Source organism: Amphimedon queenslandica, unplaced genomic scaffold (genome assembly GCF_000090795.2).
Source record: "Amphimedon queenslandica unplaced genomic scaffold, v1.1 AMPQUscaffold_13471, whole genome shotgun sequence".
Classification (NCBI taxonomy): Eukaryota; Metazoa; Porifera; class Demospongiae; order Haplosclerida; family Niphatidae; genus Amphimedon; species Amphimedon queenslandica.
Window position 1 is genome coordinate 83,456 of NW_003546293.1, and position 26,007 is coordinate 109,462.

Genomic DNA, 26,007 nt, shown 5'->3' on the forward strand with positions numbered 1-26,007 from the left:
GCATGGTGTGAGCTCAGAGCATATGGTGGTCTCATCCTCAGGTTATATTGTTGACAAGGATCTGTAGCTATGCTCTATTTGAGTTTAATAGCAGCTATATTGTCCTCAGCTCTCATTTCTATTGCTGTATATTTAAGATCTACACGTTGGCAAGCAAAAAAGGTACTAAGCAGCTCTTTGCACTTGTAAATATTCATGATTTTAGGCACCAAATCACATTATAAGCTTTGATGGCAGCTTCAGCGAGACTACAGAGGTTGTCATAGTCGGAGCAGGGATCCTTGGCTCTTCCTTGGCTGCAGTGTTAGCTAGAGATGGTAGGAAAGTGTGCCTCATTGAAAGAGACATGTCAGAACCTGATAGAATTGTAGGAGAACTACTACAACCTGGTGGTTTTCATGCTTTAAAGAAACTAGGACTGGAGGGTGAGTATGATATACACTAGAATGAACATCACAACATGTATTAAATGATCATTACTCTGCTCTTATTAAATTAAATCATTATTCTGCTCTTATTAAATCTATAGGCTCTCTTGAAGGCACAGACTGTCATACTGTCTTTGGCTATGTCGTTCATGATTGTAATTCGAATACTTCTGTTGCCCTCAGCTATCCTGTTAACATTGCTACTGGAGAGATTGAGACTGGGAAGTCATTTCATCATGGCCGGTTTGTGTCTGGTCTGAGGAAACAAGCAATCGAAGAACCAAAGTATATATCATCAATAATTTTTATCTTTAAATTTTAACTTGATCCTCCAATTCTTGCAGTGTTAGCATCATTGAAGGAACAGCTCAGTATCTAATTGAAGATGATAGCAATGCCATTGTGGGTGTTCAGTACAAAGAAAAAGATGGCGAAAAGATAAAAGTACAATAATATTGTCTGGTAAAATTATTTTAAATTCTTCTACAGACTATAAAGGCCGATTTGACCTTTATTGCTGATGGATGCTTCTCAAAGTTTCGTAAAGACCTTGTTTCATCATCGGTGACAGTTGCTTCTAATTTTGTTGGGGTTATAATGCATAATGTGCCTCAATACAAAAAAGGCCATGCTGAGATTGTTTTAAGCAATGTAGGAGGGCCCATTCTCATCTATCAAATATCAAGCACTTGTACTAGGGTATTGGTTGATGTGCCAAGTAAAGTTCCATCAGATCTGAAGGAGTACATGATTTCAATCATTGCTCCACAGTTGCCAGGTATGATATACAGCAATTTATTTTTATTTATGAAATTCAAAGATCATATTCGTGGGCCATTCTTGAAAAGCGTCAAAGAGCAAAGGCTACGGACGATGCCTAATAGTTTTTTACCACCAAAAGCAATCTACAAACCAGGTATGTGTGTGCAATGTACTATAGCACATTTAGTTTCTGGATTGTATAGGTGTACTTATACTTGGGGATGCTTTCAACATGCGCCATCCATTAACTGGTGCTGGCATGAGCGTTGCTTTGAATGATATAGTACTGCTTAGACAAGTTCTTCAAGATATGCCTAGCCTCAATGAGCAGTTAGCTACTGAACATTATAATTATAATAATTATGCTTTTTATGTTGTATTTCTAGTTATATCCTGCAAAGGGTTTATGAGCGTTTTCTTTGGAAAAGAAAGAATTCGCATTCATTTGTTATTAACATCTTAGCACAGGCCCTGTATGCTGTATTTTCATCTCATGAAGGTTTGTGTGCATAATAAATTCACTATGTAGAATGTCCAATCACATTAGGATGTATGAATGAAATGAGACAGGCTTGTTTTGAATACTTTAAACTAGGTGGAATGGCACTTTCTGGGCCTGTAGGACTACTATCAGTGTAAGAATGTAGCTATTATTTTTTCTTTAAATGTTATTTCTTTTTGTGTAGTTTACATCCATCTCCAGTTGTGCTGGTGGGTCATTTCTTTGCAGTTGCTTTCTATGCAATTTATCGCGAGGCAAAGAAAGGTTTAGCATCACTCAGGCCCGATAAAGCAGTTTTTAATTCTTTTATGATTTTTTACGGGGCTTGCAAAATAATGTTTCCATTGTTGGCCTCAGAATTGGAATTCCTATGGAGGAAAAGATGACTTTTTATAAACAATACAATTTTTATTGATGTCTATTTATGAATATTATTATAACTATGGCAACTGCATGTTCAAAATACAAACACATGCCCCCAAAAAGATGGAGGGAAGTATCAAGCTACTTGAGGCAAACCGAGTCCTTTCTCCAGTGAGATGCAGTAGTAAGCCTCTACCACCCATTGCCCTGGAGACCGATAATACTGATGGCATGTCGAAAGGGAGTAGCCATATGTTCCTTGAGCAGAGCAAAGTTGAAGTGGAGGAGTCAATGAAACATTTGCTAACAGAAGTATGTATAATATGAGGTGGTAATCACAGTCAATGAGCAGTTTATGTGTATAAATCCAATACTGTATGGGTAAAAAATTTTGTGAAGGATTAAGTTTTACATTTTTGCTGTCTGCAATAATTATTCATCTTAATGGCTTTAATTTCCCCAGAATTGTGTAAATTTAACACCATTGTATCCATATACCGTATTAGGCTCAGACTGTAGAGGCAAAGATACACAGAGGGATTGAAGTGCTATGGCAGAGAAGTAAATTTAATATTGCAGCTCATTATTGAATTTTATCATGACTATAATAGTGCAGGATCTCTTGGAGCATAAAAGTCAAGAAATGCAACAACAAGTGACATCTTTGAAGGAAGAACTGAGCGAGAGTGAGGGAAAACTCTCACGATTGAGTGCACAAGAGGCAGCCCTAGTGCAGCAGAGTGCAAAAGCAAGCACACAACTGACAAAAGAGGAGAGGAAGAGGTATTATTGCAATATGATGTTTGCAATCAAGTTTCTTTATAGAAAAGATTTAGAGCAGAGTATTAGTGGATTGCAAGCAAAGCTTGATGCAAGTCAGAAGGAGCTTAATGCTCTGACGTTGCATTTCAAAGACAGAGAGAAAGCACAGAAAGAAGAGGTTCAAAAACTCCAATCACAGCTGGAAGAGAAGACCAGTGCATTGAAAGATTATCAAATGAAGGTACAGCAGTAATCTTCAGTTTGTAATTGTATGTGCATGCATACTCATAGATCAAGCAATTAACTGAAAAGATGAATTTGCTGACTAAAGACTTAACTCACGAAAAATCAAGCTCAGAAAAACAGCACAGGAATACGTCTGATCAATTGGCACAGCAGACATCAGAAAACAGGAAACTAATGCTAGAAATATCAAAATTAAAAGTAGAGAATTATATTTGAATTAAACTTATTAATAGAACTATGCATATAATTAGGGAACTTTGGCATCTACTGTATCTTCGCTGACGGCTTGCAAAGAAGAAAAAAAGAAACTTGAACAGGCTCTCCATTTACAGGAACAAGATCATGAAATTACAATTGGTAGAATGAATAAGAAACATGCATCTGTGACAAAAGAGCTTGAAGAACAGGTTATAGTATTTTAAAAATTGTATTGCAATAGTAAGCGTTAATTTTTTATAGATAGCAGCTCTAAAGAAAGAGCTGGAGCTATTGAACAAGCAATACGCAATAGATGCTGGTGAAATAAAAGCACAATAACCACATGATTGATTAAATATGTCTTTGTAGAATTTTATAAGCAGCAGTTAATGGAAAATGAAAAGGAATTAGCAACTTTGAGAGCGCTAGCTAAAAATAGCAACAGTGATAGTTATCTTGAAGCACGAATACAATTTTTAAGGCACCAGGTAAGTACAAAAATCCCAAAAGTCATAAATGAATATTATTGTCTTTTTAGAACTTGCAGGAAATTAAACTACAGCAAGACAGAAAAAGCAATAGAAAATGATAATTTATTATTTACGAAAATCAAATTTTATAACTTCATAACTTTTAATAAATAAACCACGCCTGTGTGGGCGTGGTCAACCCACGTGTCATGTCTAAGAGGTACAGAAAACTCGACATTCTAGGAGAAGGACAATTTGCTACTGTATACAGAGCAGAAGACACTGAACGAGATAATGCAATAGTAGCCGTGAAGAAGATAAAGATAGGACAGAGAAGAGAAGCGAGGGATGGCATAAACAGGACAGCACTAAGAGAAATCAAACTATTACAAGTATATACTTGTTTTTTTCATTGCCAGTTCCTCCTCCTTATTTCATTTTAGGAGTTACACCATCCTCATATCTTAGGCTTACTGGACGTGCTGGGTCACAAGTCCAATATAAGTCTAATATTTGATTTTATGGACACTGATCTTGAGATGATCATCAAAGACAAGTCTCTTCTTCTTCCTCCAGGGGTTGTTAAAGCTTACAGTCTCATGATACTTCAAGTTAGCGACGCTAATATTAAGGATTGAGAGAATAGTAAATTAAATTACAATTTGTGATCTAAGGGTATCATCATAATGCTAAAAAACCTTGTACTATAGTACAGAGAGTTTCACCAAATTTCGTCAAAAATGAAAAGGAAAGAATTTTCTATTTTTATAATTTCTTCTGATACAAATACATGTTCTTATGTTGTGTAGAAAGTTTGAGCCGACTCTGATCAAGGTGTAATAAGCATGATGTAAATATTAATACTAATGTCTTTGTAAGTTTATCAACTCCAATCTTTATCTCTTTAGGGATTAGAATATCTCCATGCTCACTGGATACTGCACAGAGACTTAAAACCAAACAATCTACTAATCAATAAAGACGGGGTCTTAAAGATAACTGATTTCGGTCTTGCCAAAGCCTATGGCAGCCCAAACAGAATCATGACCCACCAGGTGGTGACCAGGTGGTACCGGAGCCCCGAGCTATTGTTTGGTGCTAGACTATACAGCACTGGAGTTGACCTTTGGGCAGTCGGCTGCATCATTGCTGAAATGTTGCTTCGTTTGCCTTTTCTCCCTGGAGAGACTGACCTCGGACAATTGAGTACAATATTTGAGTTTTTTGGGAGCCCGAACGAAGAGAATTGGCCCAGTGTGAAATCCTTGCCGGATTATGTTGAGTTTAAGCCGTCTCCTCCACAGTCCTTTAGGGATGTGTTTTCAGCAGCTGGAGATGATCTCATTCACTTATTAGAGTCTTGTATGAAGCTGGATCCATCCAAAAGGTATACCGTATAACTCCAAATTTTTGTCAAATTTGTCAGGTATTTTTGCCTGACAAAATTTTTAACTGACAAAATTTTTTTTCCACGTGGGTAGTATGCGGATTAATAACGAAAAAATTAATTTTAACAAGAAATTAAAATTTTGACAAAATTTTTACTGACGAAAATTTAGAGCTATACAGTAACTGAATGTATAGTTACTATGATCAAGGGGCAAGGATCCCTTGGATTTGCTATAATGATAATGAAATCACATTAAAAATATATTTGAAAAAATTAAGAATTATTTTATGTACATATATAGGTGTACAGCGTCTCAAGCTCTCCAAAGCAGTTACTTCAGTAATCCGCCCGGTCCCACTCCAGGTCCTAGACTACCAATGCCACGCTCTAGGAAGGAGATTGAGGCTGATATTGAGCATGAAATAATGGCGTCAAGGAAGAGGGCTCTTGATGACAGTCAGGAGGGACAGAAAGTGGCAAAAAGACTTAATTTTTAATTCACATACATACAACTTTAAAAAAATTATTATAATAACAGGACAGAATTAATATCTACTCTTTAGTCAGAATGAAGTGCAGCAATAATTAATGCAAATGAATCATTGTTCCACCTGCTCCAGTATTATATAATCTTCTTGGGATTTAAAATATAGGAACTTTCTCATCTTTTAATTTATCGCATACTCTAAATAAATGTACAAGAGATGGATGGGTGATGACAATGTGTCACTAAAATGTACTTTGTTATTATTTCTCTTAATTCTTTCTCTGCCGTCTTTCTCTTGTTACCACTAAGACCCCTTAGACTTTCCCTACAAACCAACAATACTTCCATTACATGTTAAGTGTAGCTCTCGCTCACTTGACATTTGATTCCATTATTTCTCTAAAAGTAAAGATTGTCGATGACGAAATCGGCTTCCACGATTTGATTGAAACAGGCTCCGGCAAAATAACTGGTTCTGCCCAAACTTCTTCATCAAACGACTCATCAGTATCATAGACATTTTCCTTTTCTGACCCAGGGGTATCATTTTTTGAAGACTTGGTGGGCTGGGCCCCAGGTGCTGATGATTGTTCATTTATAGCTATGGGTCTCCTCTCTTGAATTGAATTTGAAATCTCTTTTCCTGAAGAAGCCCCTGCACTGGATCTCTTTACTTTCCTCCTCTTTGACCAGGATTCGTATGTTATCACCTTTCTTTTTTTCCTCTTGGGTGGCATTTTCAATTAAAATAAATTATTAATTTTAATAATAAAATTTTAATAAAATGGCGTCAGAAATGAAAGAAGAGACACCTTCCACCTCAGGATCTTCTGACGATTCCCCTTATATATCAAGTATCCCACCTGATAGACGGAAGCAATACGAAAAAATGAGATGCTATGAATTTATATTCGCAACAAAGCAATGCTTGTGTGAGTCTTGTAAAAGAATAGACTAGTAGATCTATTATGATATTATTTATATAATTTTTTTCCTCACAAATTGATAGCTTCTTTCCACCAGTTTCACAAATATTATATTTACGGTCAATTTGATGATTGTGCCATTGAAAAGCAGAGAGTGAAGGATTGCTTTAAATGGAGAACGAGCAAGTCAATGGAAGCCAAAGTGAGAATTTATTTATAATAATAATAATAATAATTATTATTATTATTAATTACTTTCACTGCTACGTAGGAGAATCTTTTTAAAAGTTTAGAGGCCGAGCAGACGAATATGCACACGCCTGATCCGGTATGGAAGTATCGAGAAAAACCACCGGAAGACTGGTGAAAGAAATATGTTATCATTATCACACATGAAACAGAAAAAAAACAGAAAATAATATTCACACTGTACAGAATCTGTGCTCAATAAATAATTTGATGATAATAATAATAATAATAGTTTGGTGCTATGTTTTTTGATCAATTCTACCAAGCGGCGCTCCTATTTTAACGCTCTCTCCTCTTTGGACGGCAAATTTGAAGTCCTTTGGTCCTTCAAACACAAGTACGATTGAAGATCCCATGTTGAAATGACCAAGATGATAACCTTTAGTAGCCTGGAGACTCTCTCCGACTTCTTTGTAGCTGATCACTTTATCAGTATAAGAACCAAATTTATATCCACCTTTACGATTTGTCCGTAAATCCTAAAGCAAAAAATTATTTTATTAAATTAATAATCAACTTAATTATTTTCATAGCTACCTTGTGCATTGATAAGTGAATGGAGCCCACATTATAGGCGCCGACAGCTGCAAATGAGAAGAATCCACTCCTCCATTTTCCAGCGAGTATAACCCTCTCATTAAGAGCAAATAGACCAGGCATAGTCTTAGCAGCCCAAGGAGCAACGGTGAGTAACTCCCCTAAAAATAAAAAAATTAAATTAAAATAAAATTAATCATAAAAATAAATATTAAATAGTTAATTTACCAGGAATGTGTCTGGCAATATTTAGTGACCAATCCGTCGGCGAGTAGAAGTGATGATTGTCCCCTGGTCCAAGATATATTACAACATGATAGAGCTCAGACCCCTTGTGGGGTAATTTTGAATCTATGGGGTCTGGAGTAGAAGTCCTTTCTAATAATCCCGGTCCCAGGAATGCTGAGAGTGAGTAGTGGACGCCTTTCACTTGCTCAATGAGTTCATTGTCTTTGTTTACTTTACCAAAATGGAGGACTTTTCCGTCACATGGACACACCTACACATACAAGAAAACAACATACCAACTGCTGTTTATAGTATGGCATCATGACAGTACAGGAAATATTTTTAGTTGCTAATGCATTAAACTATTATGATAGCAGCAGCTGGCGACCATCACACTCAATTCAAAAACATTACACTTAAATTAGCTAATCACCAGTAGTACTGGGTGAAGCCCCATTAGTGAAAAGTACATTATAGTTGTGAAGTGATATCCACCCACTAGTCATAAAAAAGAAAGCCCCATTAATGAAATGAATTAACATGCACATCCATTTATGATTAGGATAAAATATGATTTACATGCACACATACATAATGTTAATTATTACTGCATTATAACTTACCAGCTCATGTTTTTCATCAAAGCTCCTGCTACCTTCTTTGAGATTACGCGTAAACAAATCAGAGAAGCTCTCGTAGTCCTTGAAATCCCCTCGATCACTCTCCTCCAGGTTACAGTGAAACACTTGAGAATAAAGGCCTAGTAGTGGAGCCCGGCTCCATACCGGGAGCCTAAGGTTCATTAAAGAACCCCACCATCTTGATAAAGGTCTTGTAGGCAACATTAGAAAACCAGCAAGCTGAGGAAAAAAAGATATAAATATCATAATAGCTGGTAATTTTTAAGGAGCAAATTTGAGATCTATTCAGAGTCATTCAAGTCAGCCATTATGTAGCCACATGACCAAACTAAAACTTGCTAATCATCACTATTACACATAGCTACTCCAAAACCACCCGATTATCATAGTATTTTAATTCATGATGTTGTAAAAAAAAGGACAGACACACTACATTAGTTACCTGCCATGTGACGGGTTGTGGTGACACCCATCTTTCCCCTTTCTCTCGCCCTAGAACTCGATACAGTTGTAATATTCCAATGCAAGCCACGCCTAAGGTAACTGGTATGCCAAACCAGGTGGACCTTCTCCTCAAGCTACTAGACTTAGTGGAGTATTGGCAGCCAGGCTGTGTCTGCTTTAAACGGGACCAAATGCCAGAGAAGACGAATCTGTGCAACATGTTGACACTTGGCTGGTCTGTTATGCAAGCGTTACTGTGGGCGTGGTTCAAATTATTAGTGGGTGTGGCTGTAATTAATTATCTAATTAATAATGTAATTAATTAATCATTGACAATGCTTTTCTTTTTTTGCTGTTCTTTGTGGGCAGTGTTACTCTTTCAAGTTTACTTTTTCTAAAACAATAACTAAAATCTAAAACGACTACTTTACAGCAAACCCTAGAGGATTAAAACAGTCTTAAATACACAAAAAAGATCCTAAAGGTCAAATGCAGTCAGTTATGCTGTTTGGAGATCAGTCAGATGAAGACTCTTAATAGGTGTACTTGGACACGTGAAGATCCTTGCCAGCTGCACCAGAGGAGTCCTCTCCCTCGTACTTACCAAGAGCAGCAAGACCGTTGCAGCGTGCACGATGAAGAAAAACACTTTGGGCCTCTTTCACATTCTCAGCCTTTCCCTTCCAAGCCTGAAGGACGCTCGCCTGCAGGGCACGACCATAGGAGAACGTAAGGGCCCAAGGCTTAGTAGCTTTGTAAGCATTGATAGCATTCAAATGAGTTGTGGCAACAATCTCGGACTGACCCCCGGAGAGGAACGTGACACCAGGAACGGCAACTGGTAGAGTACGCTGGAACACGGTCACCGTAGCCTCGGCCACTTGCTCAGGAGTGTACTTTGTAGTACAGTCGTAGCCAGGGAGGACCATATTAGGCTTTAGTAGAGTACCCTCTAGATAAACGTTGTGATCGTGTAGTGCCTTGTATACGGCTGCCAACGTACGCTGAGAGGCTTCAACACAGGCAGCAAGATCATGCGTCCCGTCTGTCAATATCTCCGGCTCTACGATTGGAACAATCGAGTTTTGCTGACAAGTGCTGGCGTAGCGAGCAAGAACATTTGCATTCTCCATAACGGCAAGCTCTGACGGGCGGCCATTACCAATCTTCAAGACGCAGCGCCATTTTGCAAAGCGGGCCCCGTTCTCGTAATAGTTCTTGCAACGTTTGCCCAAATCGTCGAGGCCTTGAGTTGTGGTCTCCTCATCAGTTCCAAGGAGATTAACTACTCCTTTGTCCACCTTTATCCCGGGTATAACACCTCTTTCTTTCAATATGTCCACGAAACGCCTACCATCGTCTGCTTTCTGCCAGAAAGTCTCATCGTACAGGATGACAGCACTGATGTACTGTGCATACTCGGGAGGGCTACAGAAGAGCAGCTGGCGGTAAAGACGCCTGTTCTCTTCATTGTTCTCAACTTCAATAGGTGCGAATCTCTTCCCAATTGTTCCCGTGCTCTCATCAGCTGCTAGGATTCCTTTCCCCGGGGCAACGATTGCCCTAGCGTTGGCGGCTAGCTCCTTCTTTTGCTCCTCGGTAAGGTAAGACATCCTCAAATGAATGCAGTAGCGAGCCCTACTGTACTTTTAACTCTTGACCCTTGCAAATTGGTTTTAAAGTTCAACAGGATGCTTTACACGTGCTTCAGCTCTGCCTCTTCCCCTCCTTCTCACACAATTGGCCACTCACTACAGTCTAATTTTTTTTGATAAAAAAGATGACAATACTGTTTGTTGTTTAGATTCTAAATGACATTTTGTGTCTGTTGCTAAGGCAAAGTTGCAAACTGGCAAATTGAAATTAAGTAAAAATTCAAGACAAAAATAGGAAGACATTTTGATCACGTGATCAAATCAATAGTTTATAATAAAAATTAATTAATTAGCCTAATTAATTAACACCTAACTACAATTTCGCGGGAAAAGATGTCCTCCTCTTTTAATAAGCTTTCTTTATACAAACCAGCTGCAGTCTCTGAAAGGTACCCCCCCCATCTCTAGTAGTTTGTATTTTTTTATTTAAAAATAGGTTCATGTCTCCAGAACTGGTCAATCCCAGAAAGTACAAACTTTAAAAAAACTTTTACTATTTTTACTTTTAAAATTATTAGTAAGGAGCCCATGCCTTCTCCCAGTCTCCATTCCACTCCACCTCCTCCGACTCAGTCTCTCTCACTCTCAGATAACGAACACTCTCTACTGAGCAACGAAGCTCCTCTTAATTCAACGCTACAAAATGTAATAGCAACAACGACAATAATAATAATTATTATTATTATGTATATGTCATTTTTTCAAATGCAGAGTCGTATTTCTTCTGCCAGTGCTGGCGACGATAAAACTATGTTGATGGTACAAACGATAGAGTCCCAAACTTATTTAACAAGTCCCGAAGTACAGGTATACTTATAATTAATTAGTGGGTGTGGTTAGATTATTAATTAATGTATAGGTTAATACTATTGAGACTCCATCTCTTGCTCGTGTTGTCCGCCATTCTCCTCCTCCTCTTCCTCCACCCTCTCTCCCTGTTAGTAATTCACGTCAGCATCGGTTCAGTTCTAATTTTGTTCCATTGTCGTCATTCAAAGAACCTTTATCAGCATCAAAGGATGGAGGGACTTCAGTTAGGGAAAAACCAAGTCTTAGCTTATTGCAGCATATTGAAGAAGGTAATGATAATCAGTTGAAGATATTAGTAACTTATTTCATTAGAAATATTCATAACTTGCTACACAGCATAAGGGCATCAATATGTATCAGAAAATGTAATAAAAATTTGGGGTGATTTCGGAACCATTTTTTGAAAAAAAACCATGGACTATAGCCTTGGGTATTTTTCAGAATTTTGCCGTTTTTTTTAAATGGCCACAACTTGAAAAATTAAAGTCGGAATGAGCTCAAACTTTCTACACAGCATAAGGACATCAATATGTATCAGAAAATATAATAAAAATTTGGGGTGATTTTGGAGCCATTTTTAAGAAAAAACCATGGACTATAGCCTTGGGTATTTTTCAGAATTTTGCCGTTTTTTAAAAATGGCCACAACTTGAAAAATTAAAGTCGGAATGAGCTCAAACTTTCTACACAGCATAAGGACATCAATATGTATCAGAAAATATAATAAAAATTTGGGGTGATTTTTGAGCCATTTTTAAGAAAAAACCATGGACTATAGCCTTGGGTATTTTTCAGAATTTTGCCGTTTTTTAAAAATGGCCACAACTTGAAAAATTAAAGTCGGAATGAGCTCAAACTTTCTACACTGCATAAGAACATCAATATGTATCAGAAAATATAATAAAAATTTGGGGTGATTTCGGAGCCATTTTTTAGAAAAAACCATGGACTATAGCCTTGGGTATTTTTCAGAATTTTGCCATTTTTTAAAAATGGCCACAACTTGAAAAATTGAGGTCGGAATGAGCTCAAACTTTCTACACAGCATAAGGACATCAATATGTATCAGAAAATATAATAAAAATTTGGGGTGATTTTGGAGCCATTTTTTAGAAAAAACCATGGACTTATTGTACTTTTAGGTAATACTGATCTCTCAGATGAAGAAGTTGATGGAGCTGGTACAAACCTGGTATCAGCAACTTCATCGTCTTCTACTCTAAAGGAGTTACTGGGAGACAAGGAACATCAGAATAATGGAGGACATGAAGAAATAAAACCAACACCAGTTGAGAGTAAGTGGAGAGGAAAGAGAAGAGAGGGGGAGGGGGAGGCAATACTAGAAGACAGTGTATAATAATAAAATTAAGATTAAAGTAGAATTAAAATAAAGGTAAAGTTATCAGCATGAAATTAAAATTTAAATGATTTAGTAATTATCATATAATAGGTTTACAAGAACAAGCTAGTACGGATGTAAAGGAAAATGAAGGCAAAAGACCAAAAAAGAAAAGTATTATATTTTTAATATAAGTACAGCTATCATTATTGATCTAATTTTAAGGCTCTAGAGTTGTGGCATCACGCTACATGTCAGGTATTAGCAGCTACAAGAAGAACCAGTTCCCACCCAGCAATACATCAGTTAGAAATACTACCACTAGTACTACTACTAATAATAATAAAGTAAATTAATGAGAGAAAGCTACATGTACATTGTATATGTACTTCATCTTTCTCTCTCCCTCATTTTCTCTCTCTCTCCCCCTCTCTCCATCTCTCTTTCTCTCCCCCCTTCCTCTCTCAGTCGGTCATTACTAAACCAGTCAAAAGGGGGACACTAAGTCAATCTGTCAGTAATGTCTCTTTTAACCCCACCCATCGCCACACCTCCACACCAGCTGTTAAACCAGCCCCGGTCTTAAAGACTAATGAATTATCGAAAAGAACAGCAACCACAAACCAAACAAGTCAGTATATGTAACTTACTCTACTAACTGTATCTTGACAGTATAAGAAATGTGTTTTTTCATAGAAGGGGGCAACTTTGATATTTTTGTTCCAGACCCCATGTCTGTGGGGGCCCTCACTGCTAAAATAAATGGCATTACATTTTGTAATGCATGGACATTATTAACTTTCATGTTGATTATTATTATTATGTTACAATTTTAATACCGAGCCATATTGGGCCACATAGCAGAATAATGTTTTTAAATTATTTTATTATTAGGATTTGGGTAACAGTCAAAACTCATGCATACACAAGTGTTGTACTTGGAAGACTTACATTATTTTGTCTCTGTGTTTATACCCACTCATCATAATATGGACATTATTGCTATAGGATACATCATGTATAATAATATCCTTATAGTCATCATAATACATGGAAGGTCTATGTAATAGTAATTATGGATGGGCTTGTCTTAATAGTCCAGTGTATTGTTGATGGAGTGGGGTCTTGTGGTTATAGGTTAGGCTGTAGTTTGGGTTTAGGTGTGACAATATGTGTTGAGGGATTGGCACCAGCTTTGTAGACATGTTAACATTAATTAGAATTCTTTTGTTATTATTATTATTATCATTATTATTATTATTATTATTATTATCATCATTATTATTATTATTTATTTATTCTATTTTAGATCAGATGAAAAAGAGGCAGCAGCAACAGCAACCATTGCAACACAGCAATAGAACTGCCAACGTAATGATTTATAATTATTTTTTAGATATATTTATATTTTTTATTTAATAATAGCCAGCTATTAGAGTGAGTGGTAAGCCTTTAGATCCTACATCGAAGCAAGGACTATTGAATGCAAGACTGTTACAAATGACTTATTTAAGAGTAATGGTGAGACTTTAGTGTTGTACTATTGTAAATATAATGATGCTTTAATTTGGACATTTTGGATTGAAACTAAGTCAACTAATATAACTTGGTGACGCATGTGTGCAGAAGATTGCCAAATCAAGGACAATTTATATTGAAAAATTACTAAAATTAATTACTGTGTAATTTATTATACTTTTACAAAATTAAGTATATCAAAATGCTATACTTTAATTCCTCCCCCCTCTCTCTCTCTCTCTCTCTCTTTCCAGGCATTAAAGAACAAGAGAGCTGAAGAATCACAGGCTCAGCTCCAGTTGTATGATCTTTGGGAAGCGACTGAGGAGAAGAGAAGAGAAGTAACAGAACTCAAGAAAGAAATAGAATATTGTGCAAGAACACAAGCTATTGATGAATCACTTTCCTATCAAGTAAGTAAGACATTATATTAGATGTACATAATACTTTCTTCTTTTATAGTTGAAAGGTATTTCTGAATTGGAAGAGAAGCTAGCTGCCATTGAGCCTGACCACAAGACACTCTCGGAGTCACTTGATGCAACACTTCATGAGCTTCCAACAAAAGATATACTCATCCCTAATGAAGGTACTTTTAAAATAACTAAAAAATGGATAGTTCCTCTACAAAAATATACTCTTGTTGCAGAAAACTTGTAAAAATTTTTTACTATCAAAATTTTCAAAGTTTCATTGCTAATCATTATTATGCCACAGAGTCCTTGAAAATGATGATAAATCATGATACATGTATGTATGTGCCTTTTCTCTTTGTAGATGAGTTGGTTCATGGTATAAGTGAAGCTGAGAGCTCTAGCAAAGAAATACATCTCAGGATAGGTGATAGTGCTCTAACAGTTGACACTTTAGCTGAGAATGTCGAATCTTTGGCTAAGATTGTCAAGAAAGAACAAAACGAAGTGAAAAGGTTGTTTTATTGTAGCTTTAGATTGAGTAACTTAATCTTTCTCTCTGATCTATTTTAGACTCCAGGAGCACTTGCATAAAACTACAAGGACTCAACTGCATGAGACATCTCTCCATCACGAAAAAATTCAATTTGAGGCTCTTAAAAATGACAGAACGAAATTATAATAAAAAATTATAATAATAAGAAATAATTTGTATGCATGTCCGTTTCATCATTTTGTCTGTTGTCATCTTGTCCTGTAGTGAATGTTATATCTTTTTAAAATGTCTCTTGATTGTTCTATGATCCTATTAACCGATTTTTTGTTCTCGGAGCCAAACGGATCAAAGTTCAAATGAGTTTGTCTCTTAAAAAATCCTTCTCCATTCCTCTCAACACAATTCAGCCTCTCCTTCTCCACATGATGTCCTAGAAACTCCAATGCTTTGCTTAGCTCTAGTGTCACGTTCTCTTTGAGTTTTTCGTATTGAATGACGACATGTGGAATGTTTGATTCTTTGAGCCAGGTATTAAGAAAGACCAGCCACGACATTCCTTTGTATTCCACGTACCAGTCCCACTTTGGATTACCTGTAGCATATGAAAGAAAGAAAGATGAGGGAGGGTTTAGTTTTAAAAGGTAGAGGGGGATCAAAGTGTATTTATGTTTTTATTCAGTAGCTGCCAAATTAGCTATAGTTGCTGCTTGAGTAGGCAGAGTGACTCTTTGGGGTGACCTCTGTGCTTGTGTGCATATACATGAAGCCATAATAATACACTCCTTACTTATGAATGATGATTCTTTAGCAAGTCCAAGATGTTTCTCTGCACGATATTTCGAATTCCATCGTCTATTTGCTTCGCTTACCAATGCATCAAATGGATCCCGTACAATGACAACTGCTTTATCAAACTTTTGTTGCTTTAAAGGATCCCTGGCCTCAACAGGGAGGGCAATCGTGTCTGGATGGTGTGTTTTCACAACAAGAACACTTCCACTCACAATATATTCTCCTGGAAAGGCTGCTTTAAGTGTTGTGTCACAGTATATCGATCCAGTGTTGATCCCTGTTGCCTGCTCCAGTAAATGTCTTACCCATGTATTACCTGAGCCTTGAAAGCTGGCTAAAGCCACTAATGAGTGGTTCTTGTCCTGGAAAGCACGTTGCTTAAAGCAAGTCTCTTCACTGGATTTATCTTGAAGCATTTTGGCTGCTTTTGAGGGTGGGCATTGATAGTATCGAGAGAGAGAGAACTTGTCTAAATTTGCAATCCCTTTAGTCTTCAGTACTTGATCCAATTGTGCCTTTCCATGGCGACTCATTTTAGTTAGAGGCTTCATATTGCTGGGAATAAGTAGACTGGGCGGCCTCAACAAGGATTGGCTCCCATTTGCTGTCTTTCTGTTGTTGCTGCATTGCAAGTGACACAACATGTGGCATGTCTTGCTGTCTTGTTTTAGGTAGCTGCTAATGAATGAGACAAACAAGCTAGTGGTGATTGCAGCTACAAGTATGGCGTGTCTGGCTCTGCAGGAGAAAAAGGACATTGTCCTATAAAGGTTGAGTGCTTGCTTTTGCTCAAAAGGGGGGAGGCAATGCAACCTAACCTTACCTAAATAATTTAAATGGGTGAGGCTTACTTGCTCTCTCACGTGGTTTTGTGGCAGTGCAGTCTCTTTCTTCATTTCTCAGCTTTAAAAGGAGGCAAAAGAGAAAAAGAGAGACTCATTCTTATGTATTCAGTTAAACCTACCGCCAGGGATGGAGGATACAAACGCAGACTTGTCCCCCCGGCCAGCTGAGCCCCATCCCGCGGCTGACCTCTCTCGGAGATTCTCAATAGAAGAGGTCGGTTTCTTTGAAGGGACTGAGAAACTCTTGGAGGTTTGGTTTGACATTCCTTCCCCTGAAAGCGAAAGCAGAGGACTGAGGGACATACCTATGTAAGAAGCAAGGATAAAAGATTTCGTAATAATCTATGGCTCTTTGTTGTGTATCATAGGTCATTCTGGCAGGTCCTCCTTGATTTGGCAAAGTGTCACGTCCTTAGTAAATGCAATAATGAAAAACTCGATGCTTACGTCTTGAGGTAATAAAACATTTATTATATTCAACGTATTTACTAGTGTGACTCCATCAGCGAGAGTAGCATGTTCATATCAAGGAATCGGTTTATTTTAAAGACTTGCGGCACGACAAGTCTTCTCAGTACGGTCAAACCTTTATTAAAGACAGTGAAAAAGTTTTATCCACGGTCAGAAGTGAAAGTAAGGAGTAAAAAATAAATTAATAAAAATAATTTGCGAATATTTGTTGCATTTATTAGGATTTCTTTTACTCTCATTCTCCTTTCATGAAGCCTGATCTCCAGCTTCATCCTCATCACAGCTTCAATGATGAAGTAAGCGTGACCTTATATTTTTGATTATCTTCAAACTCCTTCCTTTTATTGTTTCTCCAGAGCACATATCTTGATACAATCTTCCCAGGTATGCAGCAGCATTGATAATAGTTAATGTACAATCTCTCGTTTTCTTAATAGATGGTGCTGCATATGTGCTTGGCAGAATAAATGGAAAATGCTGGTAAGTAAGTAGCAATCTCCTAATTTCATACAAACTGAAGCTATCATAGCATTACAGTATTATTTTGATGCTGGAATATAAATATATATATTGTAATTGAGAGAATGCTATCTTAGTATTGGAGGTATTATTAATAATGCATAATTGAGAGAGTTTAACATTGTAATGTGAACTAATAACTTTACTTTTGTGTTTTGTAGTACCATAGCTTACTTATATATGTGTTTATAGGTATCTTTATTTGGTTGAGTCAATCGAGAACCCTCTACAAGATCCTGATCAAACACTAGAAGTATGCACTTGCTTTTGTAAATGAAAATCTTTATATAATTGTCCTTGCAAGATATTAATGACAGAATTTGATTCGGAACTTATCGGTAGGTTCTCAAAGTTAAGCTATGAGTCTGCCGAAGATCTTAACAAAGTAATTTTAAGTCTCCGTCACGTTTTTGTTTATTTGTCACCTCCTGCTTAGTCTACGGGTTTGAATGACTTGATACCAGGAGCAACCATTGATTCTTATATATTTGAACCGTGTGGGTTCTCGCTCAACGCCATTGTAAAGGTTAGACGAAACAAACAAAAACCTTCTTTATTTCTTTCTCTCCCACTCTCCTCTCTCTCTTATTTAGGAAGACATGTATTTTACTATTCATGTAACGCCACAGGAAGAATGTGCTTATGTGTCTTTTGAGACAAACGTGGTTGGTGAATGCTATAAGTCTCTCATTAACAAAGTGTTGGATATCTTTAAACCAGGCAGCTTCACTCTTACCCTATTTGCAAATAAAGTAAATATGACCTCTATTGTAATAATTATATTTTACCAAAATTGAAAAGGAGAGAATCCTTCACTTTTATAATTTTATTTGATACATGTACTTATGTTGTGTTTCAAGTTTGAGCTTATTTTGATCAAGATTAGGTTTTTTACGAATTTTACAAGTTGCTCAAAAATTGGGCATGTAATAAAGTACAGGATATTTCTTCAGAATTGACTAGAAGAAATTTCTCCATTTATACTGCATTTTGTGACACCTATACATGTTCATCCTACCCTGCTGCATCTAATTGAGTCAGGCTTTTATTTTTAAGTAAAATTTCATTGTTTTTTCTCTTTCCTTCCAGGCTGCAAAATGTAACTTTTCTCATTCAGCTGACCATGATGGGGCACTCAGCAACTACACTTGCTTGGACAAACAGATCTCTCTCTTCTCTATTTATAATTTAACTTTCCTTCACTACAAGCACAACTCACTCTATAATCACAATAATAAATAAATAAAATTAGTTTTAAATAAATTATAAAAATACGTATAATATAATAAACTTGTTACCTGGTATGTGACTTGCAGCTCAATTTTTGGAGAAATTTTAATAAGCACTTATGCCCCATATTTTGTAGATATTTACTCTGTGTTCTAATTGGCTCTTAAGTATAATACTGCACTTTTAGAGAATATAATGGATAGAGCTAGACAAAATTCTGTTATAAAATTTATAAGTTGATTTTGACACCTTGTTTACACCTAGTGTTGTAAATTAGAGTGTGAACAAGCTTGTAAAAATTTATAAAATTTAATTTGTTAATGAAAAAAATAATGATCATTTTTATCTTTGTGCAACAACTGACAATAAAATAACAAAAAAGAGACAAAATAACAACAGAGCTGGTGGTCAAAATGTTATAAAGTAATAGTTACACTTAAACAATAATTGTGACTACAAGATATTACAACAGATTACACAAAATTCCTCCTGAGGCTGCTGTTGCTGCAACTGCCAAGCTCGATATTCCGGAACATCGAGAGCATTTCCAACCTTTATTGTGAAAGGGCTCCCAGGAATTTTGCACTTGTCATCGTCCCCATTCCCCCACATAAAGTGAAGCTTATACATTCCATTTGCCTTAGGATGGAAGACTGCTTCATACGTCTCCTGTGAAAGAGCATGAATTTGAAATTCTGCAACTGATGGCCCAGTCCATCTTCCTCTCAGTGGACCAAGTCCAGCTCCCTCTTTTGCTGTAATTTTTATGACAGATTGCTGTCCACAGGGAATAGATTTAGTTAGTGCCTCACCACTTGCTATGACAAGGTGAGGATTAGAAGGTACTTCTCCTTCGATTGTTGCAAAGAAAGGGCTTCCTTTGATCGGAAGGCCACCAAAATTGCAATCGATCTTGTGCTGCCCTGGTGCTTTTGGCAGATACGTAACATCATGTGTACCGTCATTATTATTAATGATGTTTAATTTGTCTGGAGGTTTATGTTTTCCTAAGATCACTACTGCCAGACCCAGACGAGCTACTCCTGCCTCCTTTGGTGCATGTACTTTGAATCTAGCAATTTCATTAATTTTTCCACGAGTTAATCCTTCCCCTGTGGCAGTGCAAAGCTCAGGATTGATGTCCTTAGTCGTACCTCGTCCTCCACCCATCATTAGTGGGGTCTTGTCTGTAACAGAAGAATCAAACTCCTCTTCCATGGTCTCGAGTTTCAGTTGAGTTGGTGATCTTTTTTCTGTTTTAGGCCTAGAGGCTATAGCCTAGTGACGTCTATAAGTCTCCTGTTTTATAGCAATGCTCCAAGATAATAAATCCCCTCGAATGACATCAAGTGTACCTGTGTAACCTGGTATGCAATCAAAGAAACGTAGATCCAATTAAATCCAGGATGTCTAGTGGTGATATCATTGTTAACTTCCTTTTTTTAGCTGGTGGAAGTGACGTTTTATAGTAGCTGGGTGTGGCTCATTATTTTTTGCAGCAAACTCTGTCTGCAATGATGGCAGCTTTCATGAGGAGCAAAAGAAAGGGAGAAAAAGTTGTACTATATTACACCATAGCATGGATCAGCTCAATGGCTCTCATAGTAAAACTTAAACTCTACGAGTCCTTTGATTCAGAAGACTACATAAAGATAGGATTGGCTCTTTCAATACCTTGCTTTCTCTTACAATTATTAAGCAAAGAGGAGTCTCTACCATTCTACAGGCAGTATTTATTTAAAGCAAACCTCTTTGTGGGTATTATCGGTTATCTGGGCAATCATTTCTACACTCATTACTTCTACAATGTTCTTGGTATGCGATACACTGGTCCTTTGTCAGGCGGGATAAGAATAAACGACGTACCTTTATCCATGTACCTAATGACACATCCTTATTTCCTCTCCTACCACGTTCTCGTCAGTCCAGTTATACGCGTTTTTAGACGTGCTCTCTCCGGCAGGCACTACTTGTTATACCACAGTTGCTTTGGGGTATTTGTTTACATAATTGCCGTGACAACAGCTTTCATTGAAACCTACACAATCAGCAGTTTCCCTTACTATACTTACCCAGACTTTCATGAAATGCTAACTTACGGTTCTCTCTTTTATGGGCTGTTCTTTCTAGTTAGCTTCCCTCTGTTTCATTTTATTGATGAATCCACAGAATGGCCTTTAAAGAGCGTGGCAATGAGTGCATTTGGGTCTATGATGATAGTACTGTTACTAGCAGACATTAGTAGATTAGTATTGAATTTATCCTCTTCATTACCATATGCATAATGATCGTGATGACTAAAAATGTTTCTAAATATTCCATTACTACTTCATTGAGTTGTATATGTGGCTTGTACATACAAGCATGGTTATTTTTTTCTTTCGATGTTATTTTAACTGCTGTTATGATCATGTTGTGGTGTGCTTATCATGTTTATACATTATCAAATAAAGTGGGCAGTCTATTGCAAACAAAGAGACAAAGAATTACAACAATTCTAGTCACAGAAATGTCAATGTTCCATTGTTGACTGCATGTAGTGAATGTGTCCCACTACAAGACATTACAAATATACTATAATTGCACTGTTTATCAAATTATACAAAATTCCTGTGGTCGTGGTTGGACGGGGCAGCTGCCAATATCCTTATTTGGGCATATTTTGCCTCCAAAAGTGAAGCTTTGACCACACTCAAGCTATGGGTAAACATCACTGCTAATAAGTGTAAAAATTTATACTACATTACATACATAGTCTATTGCGAACACTAAAAATGTAATGATAATACACATATCTGTGTTCAAAAATTCAAAAAAAAAATTAATGTTAGCAATTGAAAAATGTCTGGAATTATAACAATAAGCCCTACATTTAGCCAGTTTTGGCACAAAAAGATTGAAAGAGAGAGAGCGAGGGAAAACAGAGAGAACCGCAGTTTATTATTCCACTTTAATTGTAAAAGGGCTGCCTGCAATTTGAGATTCATCATCATTGCCGTCGCCCCACATAAAGTACAGCTTATACTCCCCGGAATCCTTAGGACAGAAAGATGCCTCAAAAGTCTGCTCTGGAGTGCTTTGAAGATGTAAATCCGCTTTTGACGGACCTTCCATTTTTGCTCTAAGAGGCCCAGCACCAGCTCCCTCTCCTGCTACAATTGAAATGACAGCGAGTTGTCCACAGAGAACAGGTTTGATAAGTGCATCGCCACTTGCTGTGACAAGGAGAGGATTGCGAACGGCTTCTCCTTCGATTTTTGCAGTGAAAGGACTTTCTTTGATATGAAGGTCGCCAAAAGTACAATTGATCTTGTACTCTCCTGGTGCTAGGGGCTTGTAATTGACGTCCATGGTTCCATCTTGATTATTGATTATCTCGATTGGTTTGGGCGGATGAGGTCCTGAGATTGAAACCCCCAGACTACCAGGCCCGGCATCTTCAGGTATGTGAACTATAAATTTAGCGAATTCGTTCACTTTCCCGTGAGTAAGCCCATCACCAATGGCAGTACAAAGCTCAGGCTTGATGTCCCTTCCCTTACCACCGACTGGTATGACAAAGGGACTGCCAGGGATCTCTTCGTCTCCCCACTTTACCATCATTCGGTACTCTCCAGGATCCAAACATTTTATCGTGACTTCTACTCCTTCCTCGCTCGAATCATCAGCGACAATGGACGGCTTTGATGGACCGATCAATTTAACACCCAGTGGCCCTGGGCCAGAGCCAACATCAGCAGATACAAAGAGTTTAATCGGTTCGCCTACTTGACCACCCGATAACCCGTCGCCGGTCACCTTTACTTTGCTGGGATCATTATTAATGGGTCCAGTGACATTAACGTTGAATGGGCTACCCTTGACATGTGCTTCTCCCCATAGCACACGTATAGTATACTCTCCTGGAGCCGTTGGGTGATATGTCACTTCGATAGCGTTGTCCTCAATTTCAGCCATTTCGATTGGCTCCGCTCTTGATGCCCCAAGTATGTGTACACGCATGCGAGTGAATCCGGCTTCTTCTTTAAGTCGTACGGTAAAGCGACAAGGTTGATCTGTGGTACCAAATTCAAGGCCTGGTCCGAAAGCTTCTGCTTTATCAGTATAGCTGGCATACTTAACGTTTGCTGTGAAAGGGCTGCCTTTGATCTCCTTACCTTTCACCTTTATGGTGACCTTGTGTTCACCGGCTACCGAAGGCGTGTACTCGCATGAGAACTGCCCGGTACCAAGAGGTTCTATAATGACGTTCTTAGACCCGGTGGGACCCACGGCTTTAACTTCAAGATCTTTCTCTCTGGTTTCGGGAGCACATGATACTTCAAAAGTCCCCGGTGTGTTGACTTCAAAGGATTCTAGCCCCGGGCCAAAAGCTGTTGGTTCAACTATCGCCATTTTGACAGGAGAACCTTTCGGAGGAGTTGGAACAGAAGGGGCAAGGGATGGAGCGGGTTGAGTAGAAGGAGCTGCTGCAGGCTGTGACACAGGAGTAGCTTTGTTGCCTTTGATGTCGACCGTGTAAGAACTGACGTGGGTCTTTCTCTTTGGCTTAGGGGCCACTGGTGGCGGGGTCTTTTTCCTATTGGAAGCCTTGTTGGCAAAGCTGATTACAGAATCAAACACCTCGTCCAACTCTTCTTGCATGGTTTTGGCAGGGCGGTTGGTCTTCGCTGGTTTGGCGCTAGGCCCTGTAGTAGTAGTAGTGGGGCTCGCCTTTACTGCTGGAGGTGGCGGCGGTGGTGGTGGAGGAGCAGGTCCACTACCAGTAGCAGGAGGAGGCGGCGGAGGAGCAGGGCTAGCAGAAGAACTGGAGTCGAAGATCCCCAACTCGGCAAGAAGGTCATCCGCTTGAGCGTTGATGTCAGCCATAACTGCGTCCTGGGTAATTGTCGGTCTATTACTACCAGACATCACTTTTATAGTGTCTAGGGCTACAAAGGAAACCAGCAAAGGGACTCAAAAAGAGAAGCGATTATGGACAAAGTAAGGAAGTGTAGTTCTGCATGAGACCACGCCCATTTGAGCTCCACCCACGCAGACCACTTGGAGCAAATGATAAACAAAATTAATAATTGAACTGAGTAGTGTTTATTTAAAAATTTGTCTGAATTGAAAAATAAACAAGAAATGTATCGGAGAGAGAGAGAGAAAGGAAAAACATTAGAGAGAGAGAGAGAGAGAGAGAGAGAGGGAGGGATGATAAATAACAACGACAATAACAATAATAATAAGAATTATAGTAACAATTCGTAGCATGAGTTTTCTGATGATATCGATGGTAGGAGGGACGAGACATTTATCATTATAAAAGATGAGCGTCCATTAGTGCATGGAGCAGCTCTGAATGCCCGGGTCTATCAGAAATACTAAGGACCAACTGTATACAACCAAACCTTAGTTTACTGCCATGAAACACTAGAGCTGACCCCTCCCATCCTTTGCCACTCCCTCCAATCAGGCTAGAAGCACTTCTTTTACACAAACAAGACGATTTTAAAGCAGTAGAAGAAGAGGAGGAGGTTGTAAGGTTTTTGTTTGATGATTGAGACAAAGAAGTCGCTGACGACGAAGACACATTGTGATTCTCGTTAGTCCTAGATTCACTCGAATTGCTAGTGGATGTAGGAACGTGACTTGGAAACTCGTTACAGCTGCTCTCCGGGGAGCTAGGAGGCTCGCTGGAGCTCGACGAGTAATTCTGTTGCCTTTTTAAACTCTCCGGCAGGCGAGATGAATCAATAACACACTCTTTGTTTATTGATTTACTCAATTTAAGAGCAGCTGAGAGAGCCGTCTTGGCTCTTTCTTGATCTTTTAAATTAGCACGTGCAGCTTCAAGTCTCCTCTTAGCATTGAGTGCTCTCCTTCCATCTCCTATCGCTAGTACGTCGTCAAGAAATAACATGGGCTCCTCTCTTGGTGGAGCCTTCTCAGAGAAGTCGCAAGAATAAAGTACCCCGTCGACAATAGAACCGTGTTCACTGTAGTTGATCAGTTCGTACTCTCCAGTTTCCTATTAGAAAATAAAATCAAATAAATAAATAAATAAAATAATAATAATAATAATAATAATAGTACAAATTACAGACTAAGTTGATTAATAATACATGCTACAAGTATGTGTACAAAATACAAAATGTATAAGAATTAAGAACAAGTAAAAGTACATGTACATATACATGTACATTATTATATGTACACAGATAATTATTAGTGTATTAGTAAATGTATGTTCATCGTACAACATAGGTTTACTAAAAAAGGTCACATTCAGTGAAAAAGGATCAACACATTCAAAGTCCAGATATACTATTATTACTGAGAAGAATTTATTATTGCTACAATTATTGTAAAAACACATATAATACAGTAAATAGCATAGGAATGATGAGTAGTACAAGTATACACTTACAAACAGTGAACCTCATACTATGTTACTATTGCAAACATCTGTCACTGTAATCTAACCACAAAACACTACCACAAATATTTGTAAAGAAAGGAAGATGATGCACATCAGAAAAGGTAATCAAAATGAAGAATTCTCTCAGAGCCATTATAGTTGAAATACACTGTACAACAGGGGCTTTTGTTTGATTTATGAGGAACTTTAAAAATTCGTAAAAAATCTAATTTTGATTGGAATCAGTTCAAACTTTCTACACAACATAAGAACATGTATATGCATCAGAAAATATTATAAAAATGGAGAATTCTCTACTTACCAATTTTGACAAAATTTGGCCCGAGACCATGTACTATATATAGTACAGGGACTTTTACTCAATTTTGGAGCAACTTAAAAAAATCATAAAAAGTCTAAATTTAATTGGAATCAGTTCAAACTTTCTACACAACATAAGAACATGTATATGCATCAGGAAATATCATTAAAATGGAGAATTTTCTACTTTCCAATTTTGACAAAATTTGGCCCGAGACCATGTACTATACAGGGACTTTTACTCAATTTTGGAGTAACTTTAAAAAATCATAAAAAATCTAAATTTGATCGGAATTAGCTCAAACTTGAAACACAACATAACAACATGTATATGTATCAGATAAATTATTAAAAAATGGAGAATTCTCTTCTCATGATTTTTGATGAAATTCACTATACTATAGTACAGGGGCTGTGGCTAAAATTTGTAGCAACCTATCTATCACACACCTTATCAATAATGAGACAAGCATGATGTGAGGAAATGTAATTACAATGACCGTATCTTGCTAAACACACATCCATGTCAGAACCTATGAGAGAGAGGGAGAGAGAGAGAGAG

General features: G+C 37.6%; 13 protein-coding genes across 14 annotated transcripts in view; 7 read left to right on the forward strand and 6 right to left on the reverse strand.

Annotated features, from left to right (window-relative positions):
- Positions 1 to 69: 69 nt before the first annotated feature.
- LOC100632870 (squalene monooxygenase-like) lies at positions 70 to 2,122 on the forward strand. Its single transcript, XM_003385164.2, has 10 exons — positions 70 to 162; positions 206 to 425; positions 530 to 713; positions 773 to 872; positions 918 to 1,206; positions 1,249 to 1,344; positions 1,394 to 1,520; positions 1,577 to 1,689; positions 1,738 to 1,825; positions 1,877 to 2,122. Exons 1-10 carry the CDS (start codon positions 70 to 72, stop codon positions 2,076 to 2,078), a joined length of 1,512 nt encoding a protein of 503 aa, XP_003385212.1. The 3' UTR covers positions 2,079 to 2,122.
- Positions 2,123 to 2,149: 27 nt separating this feature from the next.
- LOC105312124 (myosin heavy chain, embryonic smooth muscle isoform-like) lies at positions 2,150 to 3,888 on the forward strand. Its single transcript, XM_011404515.2, has 9 exons — positions 2,150 to 2,367; positions 2,562 to 2,616; positions 2,667 to 2,838; positions 2,881 to 3,058; positions 3,109 to 3,261; positions 3,315 to 3,470; positions 3,523 to 3,580; positions 3,631 to 3,749; positions 3,800 to 3,888. The coding sequence occupies exons 1-9, from the start codon at positions 2,179 to 2,181 to the stop codon at positions 3,848 to 3,850; spliced, it is 1,131 nt and encodes a 376-aa protein (XP_011402817.1). The 5' UTR covers positions 2,150 to 2,178; the 3' UTR covers positions 3,851 to 3,888.
- Positions 3,889 to 3,916: 28 nt separating this feature from the next.
- Positions 3,917 to 5,717, forward strand: LOC100632998 (cyclin-dependent kinase 7-like). The gene is made up of 4 exons (XM_003385165.3): positions 3,917 to 4,123; positions 4,175 to 4,342; positions 4,640 to 5,118; positions 5,423 to 5,717. The coding sequence occupies exons 1-4, from the start codon at positions 3,941 to 3,943 to the stop codon at positions 5,616 to 5,618; spliced, it is 1,026 nt and encodes a 341-aa protein (XP_003385213.1). The 5' UTR covers positions 3,917 to 3,940; the 3' UTR covers positions 5,619 to 5,717.
- LOC100640742 (uncharacterized) lies at positions 5,608 to 6,392 on the reverse strand. Its single transcript, XM_003385141.2, has 3 exons — positions 5,984 to 6,392; positions 5,862 to 5,933; positions 5,608 to 5,806 (listed from the first exon to the last, which is right to left on the reverse strand). Exons 1-3 carry the CDS (start codon positions 6,343 to 6,345, stop codon positions 5,764 to 5,766), a joined length of 477 nt encoding a protein of 158 aa, XP_003385189.1. The 5' UTR covers positions 6,346 to 6,392; the 3' UTR covers positions 5,608 to 5,763.
- LOC100640869 (UPF0545 protein C22orf39 homolog) lies at positions 6,379 to 7,006 on the forward strand. The gene is made up of 3 exons (XM_003385142.3): positions 6,379 to 6,540; positions 6,618 to 6,736; positions 6,806 to 7,006. The coding sequence occupies exons 1-3, from the start codon at positions 6,393 to 6,395 to the stop codon at positions 6,899 to 6,901; spliced, it is 363 nt and encodes a 120-aa protein (XP_003385190.1). The 5' UTR covers positions 6,379 to 6,392; the 3' UTR covers positions 6,902 to 7,006.
- Positions 7,007 to 7,022: 16 nt separating this feature from the next.
- Positions 7,023 to 8,853, reverse strand: LOC100633126 (phosphatidylserine decarboxylase proenzyme, mitochondrial-like). Its single transcript, XM_003385166.3, has 5 exons — positions 8,632 to 8,853; positions 8,172 to 8,408; positions 7,549 to 7,819; positions 7,321 to 7,481; positions 7,023 to 7,262 (listed from the first exon to the last, which is right to left on the reverse strand). Exons 1-5 carry the CDS (start codon positions 8,851 to 8,853, stop codon positions 7,023 to 7,025), a joined length of 1,131 nt encoding a protein of 376 aa, XP_003385214.1.
- Positions 8,854 to 9,004: 151 nt separating this feature from the next.
- Positions 9,005 to 10,322, reverse strand: LOC100640992 (fructose-bisphosphate aldolase-like). Its single transcript, XM_003385143.3, has one exon. The coding sequence runs from the start codon at positions 10,244 to 10,246 to the stop codon at positions 9,167 to 9,169; it is 1,080 nt and encodes a 359-aa protein (XP_003385191.1). The 5' UTR covers positions 10,247 to 10,322; the 3' UTR covers positions 9,005 to 9,166.
- Positions 10,323 to 10,598: 276 nt separating this feature from the next.
- Positions 10,599 to 15,137, forward strand: LOC109580914 (mucin-5AC-like). Its single transcript, XM_019994497.1, has 15 exons — positions 10,599 to 10,677; positions 10,725 to 10,757; positions 10,807 to 10,933; positions 11,000 to 11,095; positions 11,148 to 11,367; positions 12,241 to 12,393; positions 12,549 to 12,611; positions 12,663 to 12,784; positions 12,906 to 13,068; positions 13,747 to 13,808; positions 13,863 to 13,958; positions 14,210 to 14,368; positions 14,418 to 14,544; positions 14,733 to 14,883; positions 14,942 to 15,137. Exons 1-15 carry the CDS (start codon positions 10,622 to 10,624, stop codon positions 15,048 to 15,050), a joined length of 1,737 nt encoding a protein of 578 aa, XP_019850056.1. The 5' UTR covers positions 10,599 to 10,621; the 3' UTR covers positions 15,051 to 15,137.
- Positions 15,010 to 16,554, reverse strand: LOC100633252 (WSCD family member AAEL009094-like). The gene is made up of 2 exons (XM_003385167.2): positions 15,652 to 16,554; positions 15,010 to 15,456 (listed from the first exon to the last, which is right to left on the reverse strand). Exons 1-2 carry the CDS (start codon positions 16,550 to 16,552, stop codon positions 15,113 to 15,115), a joined length of 1,245 nt encoding a protein of 414 aa, XP_003385215.2. The 5' UTR covers positions 16,553 to 16,554; the 3' UTR covers positions 15,010 to 15,112.
- On the forward strand, positions 16,522 to 18,812 carry LOC100633381 (S-adenosylmethionine decarboxylase proenzyme-like). Its single transcript, XM_011404516.2, has 11 exons — positions 16,522 to 16,810; positions 16,870 to 16,956; positions 17,008 to 17,134; positions 17,194 to 17,268; positions 17,329 to 17,356; positions 17,410 to 17,452; positions 17,684 to 17,744; positions 17,796 to 17,876; positions 17,928 to 18,017; positions 18,085 to 18,243; positions 18,581 to 18,812. Exons 1-11 carry the CDS (start codon positions 16,629 to 16,631, stop codon positions 18,731 to 18,733), a joined length of 1,086 nt encoding a protein of 361 aa, XP_011402818.1. The 5' UTR covers positions 16,522 to 16,628; the 3' UTR covers positions 18,734 to 18,812.
- A 1,410-nt stretch (positions 18,813 to 20,222) lies between these two features.
- LOC100633507 (cycloeucalenol cycloisomerase-like) lies at positions 20,223 to 21,464 on the forward strand. Its single transcript, XM_003385169.2, has one exon. It carries the CDS (start codon positions 20,236 to 20,238, stop codon positions 21,004 to 21,006), a length of 771 nt encoding a protein of 256 aa, XP_003385217.2. The 5' UTR covers positions 20,223 to 20,235; the 3' UTR covers positions 21,007 to 21,464.
- On the reverse strand, positions 21,420 to 23,728 carry LOC105312125 (filamin-C-like). Its single transcript, XM_011404517.2, has one exon. It carries the CDS (start codon positions 23,630 to 23,632, stop codon positions 21,662 to 21,664), a length of 1,971 nt encoding a protein of 656 aa, XP_011402819.2. The 5' UTR covers positions 23,633 to 23,728; the 3' UTR covers positions 21,420 to 21,661.
- A 75-nt stretch (positions 23,729 to 23,803) lies between these two features.
- LOC109580915 (PHD finger protein 12-like) overlaps positions 23,804 to 26,007 on the reverse strand; it is an 8,012-nt gene continuing 5,808 nt past the window's right edge. For both annotated transcript variants that reach the window (XM_019994498.1, XM_019994499.1), the window contains exons 13-14: positions 25,896 to 25,978; positions 23,804 to 24,734 (exon numbers count right to left, since the gene is read on the reverse strand). In XM_019994498.1, coding sequence (XP_019850057.1) covers positions 24,024 to 24,734; positions 25,896 to 25,978 — 794 coding nt within the window. In that variant the 3' untranslated portion in view covers positions 23,804 to 24,023. The remainder of the gene's footprint in view (positions 24,735 to 25,895; positions 25,979 to 26,007) is intronic.

Excerpts from the sequence above, each read along its gene's own strand:
- LOC100633126 (XM_003385166.3), bottom strand. The coding sequence starts at position 8,853 with ATGTTGCACAGATTCGTCTTCTCTGGCATTTGGTCCCGTTTAAAGCAG. Across the intron at positions 8,409-8,631 it reads CACAACCCGTCACATGGCAG|CTTGCTGGTTTTCTAATGTT; the intron begins GTAACTAATGTA and ends TTTTTTCCTCAG. Across the intron at positions 7,263-7,320 it reads TTCACTTATCAATGCACAAG|GATTTACGGACAAATCGTAA; the intron begins GTAGCTATGAAA and ends TTTTTGCTTTAG.
- LOC100632870 (XM_003385164.2), top strand. The coding sequence starts at position 70 with ATGCTCTATTTGAGTTTAATAGCAGCTATATTGTCCTCAGCTCTCATT. Across the intron at positions 163-205 it reads CACGTTGGCAAGCAAAAAAG|GCACCAAATCACATTATAAG; the intron begins GTACTAAGCAGC and ends TCATGATTTTAG. Across the intron at positions 714-772 it reads CAAGCAATCGAAGAACCAAA|TGTTAGCATCATTGAAGGAA; the intron begins GTATATATCATC and ends CAATTCTTGCAG.
- LOC109580914 (XM_019994497.1), top strand. The coding sequence starts at position 10,622 with ATGTCCTCCTCTTTTAATAAGCTTTCTTTATACAAACCAGCTGCAGTC. Across the intron at positions 11,096-11,147 it reads TAACAAGTCCCGAAGTACAG|GTTAATACTATTGAGACTCC; the intron begins GTATACTTATAA and ends ATTAATGTATAG. Across the intron at positions 13,809-13,862 it reads ACAGCAATAGAACTGCCAAC|CCAGCTATTAGAGTGAGTGG; the intron begins GTAATGATTTAT and ends ATTTAATAATAG.
- LOC100633507 (XM_003385169.2), top strand. The coding sequence starts at position 20,236 with ATGATGGCAGCTTTCATGAGGAGCAAAAGAAAGGGAGAAAAAGTTGTA.
- LOC100633381 (XM_011404516.2), top strand. The coding sequence starts at position 16,629 with ATGGAGGATACAAACGCAGACTTGTCCCCCCGGCCAGCTGAGCCCCAT. Across the intron at positions 16,811-16,869 it reads GGACTGAGGGACATACCTAT|GTCATTCTGGCAGGTCCTCC; the intron begins GTAAGAAGCAAG and ends TGTGTATCATAG. Across the intron at positions 18,244-18,580 it reads TTACCCTATTTGCAAATAAA|GCTGCAAAATGTAACTTTTC; the intron begins GTAAATATGACC and ends CTTTCCTTCCAG.
- LOC100632998 (XM_003385165.3), top strand. The coding sequence starts at position 3,941 with ATGTCTAAGAGGTACAGAAAACTCGACATTCTAGGAGAAGGACAATTT. Across the intron at positions 4,343-4,639 it reads ACAGTCTCATGATACTTCAA|GGATTAGAATATCTCCATGC; the intron begins GTTAGCGACGCT and ends TTATCTCTTTAG. Across the intron at positions 5,119-5,422 it reads AAGCTGGATCCATCCAAAAG|GTGTACAGCGTCTCAAGCTC; the intron begins GTATACCGTATA and ends GTACATATATAG.
- LOC100640869 (XM_003385142.3), top strand. The coding sequence starts at position 6,393 with ATGGCGTCAGAAATGAAAGAAGAGACACCTTCCACCTCAGGATCTTCT. Across the intron at positions 6,541-6,617 it reads CGCAACAAAGCAATGCTTGT|CTTCTTTCCACCAGTTTCAC; the intron begins GTGAGTCTTGTA and ends ACAAATTGATAG. Across the intron at positions 6,737-6,805 it reads GCAAGTCAATGGAAGCCAAA|GAGAATCTTTTTAAAAGTTT; the intron begins GTGAGAATTTAT and ends ACTGCTACGTAG.
- LOC100633252 (XM_003385167.2), bottom strand. The coding sequence starts at position 16,552 with ATGAAGAAAGAGACTGCACTGCCACAAAACCACGTGAGAGAGCAAGTA. Across the intron at positions 15,457-15,651 it reads TAAAGAATCATCATTCATAA|GTAATCCAAAGTGGGACTGG; the intron begins GTAAGGAGTGTA and ends CATATGCTACAG.
- LOC100640992 (XM_003385143.3), bottom strand. The coding sequence starts at position 10,246 with ATGTCTTACCTTACCGAGGAGCAAAAGAAGGAGCTAGCCGCCAACGCT.
- LOC100640742 (XM_003385141.2), bottom strand. The coding sequence starts at position 6,345 with ATGCCACCCAAGAGGAAAAAAAGAAAGGTGATAACATACGAATCCTGG. Across the intron at positions 5,934-5,983 it reads ATAATGGAATCAAATGTCAA|GGAAAGTCTAAGGGGTCTTA; the intron begins GTGAGCGAGAGC and ends GTTGGTTTGTAG. Across the intron at positions 5,807-5,861 it reads TTAAGAGAAATAATAACAAA|AGTATGCGATAAATTAAAAG; the intron begins GTACATTTTAGT and ends ACATTTATTTAG.
- LOC105312124 (XM_011404515.2), top strand. The coding sequence starts at position 2,179 with ATGGAGGGAAGTATCAAGCTACTTGAGGCAAACCGAGTCCTTTCTCCA. Across the intron at positions 2,617-2,666 it reads TGAAGTGCTATGGCAGAGAA|TGCAGGATCTCTTGGAGCAT; the intron begins GTAAATTTAATA and ends TGACTATAATAG. Across the intron at positions 3,262-3,314 it reads TAGAAATATCAAAATTAAAA|GGAACTTTGGCATCTACTGT; the intron begins GTAGAGAATTAT and ends GCATATAATTAG.
- LOC105312125 (XM_011404517.2), bottom strand. The coding sequence starts at position 23,632 with ATGTCTGGTAGTAATAGACCGACAATTACCCAGGACGCAGTTATGGCT.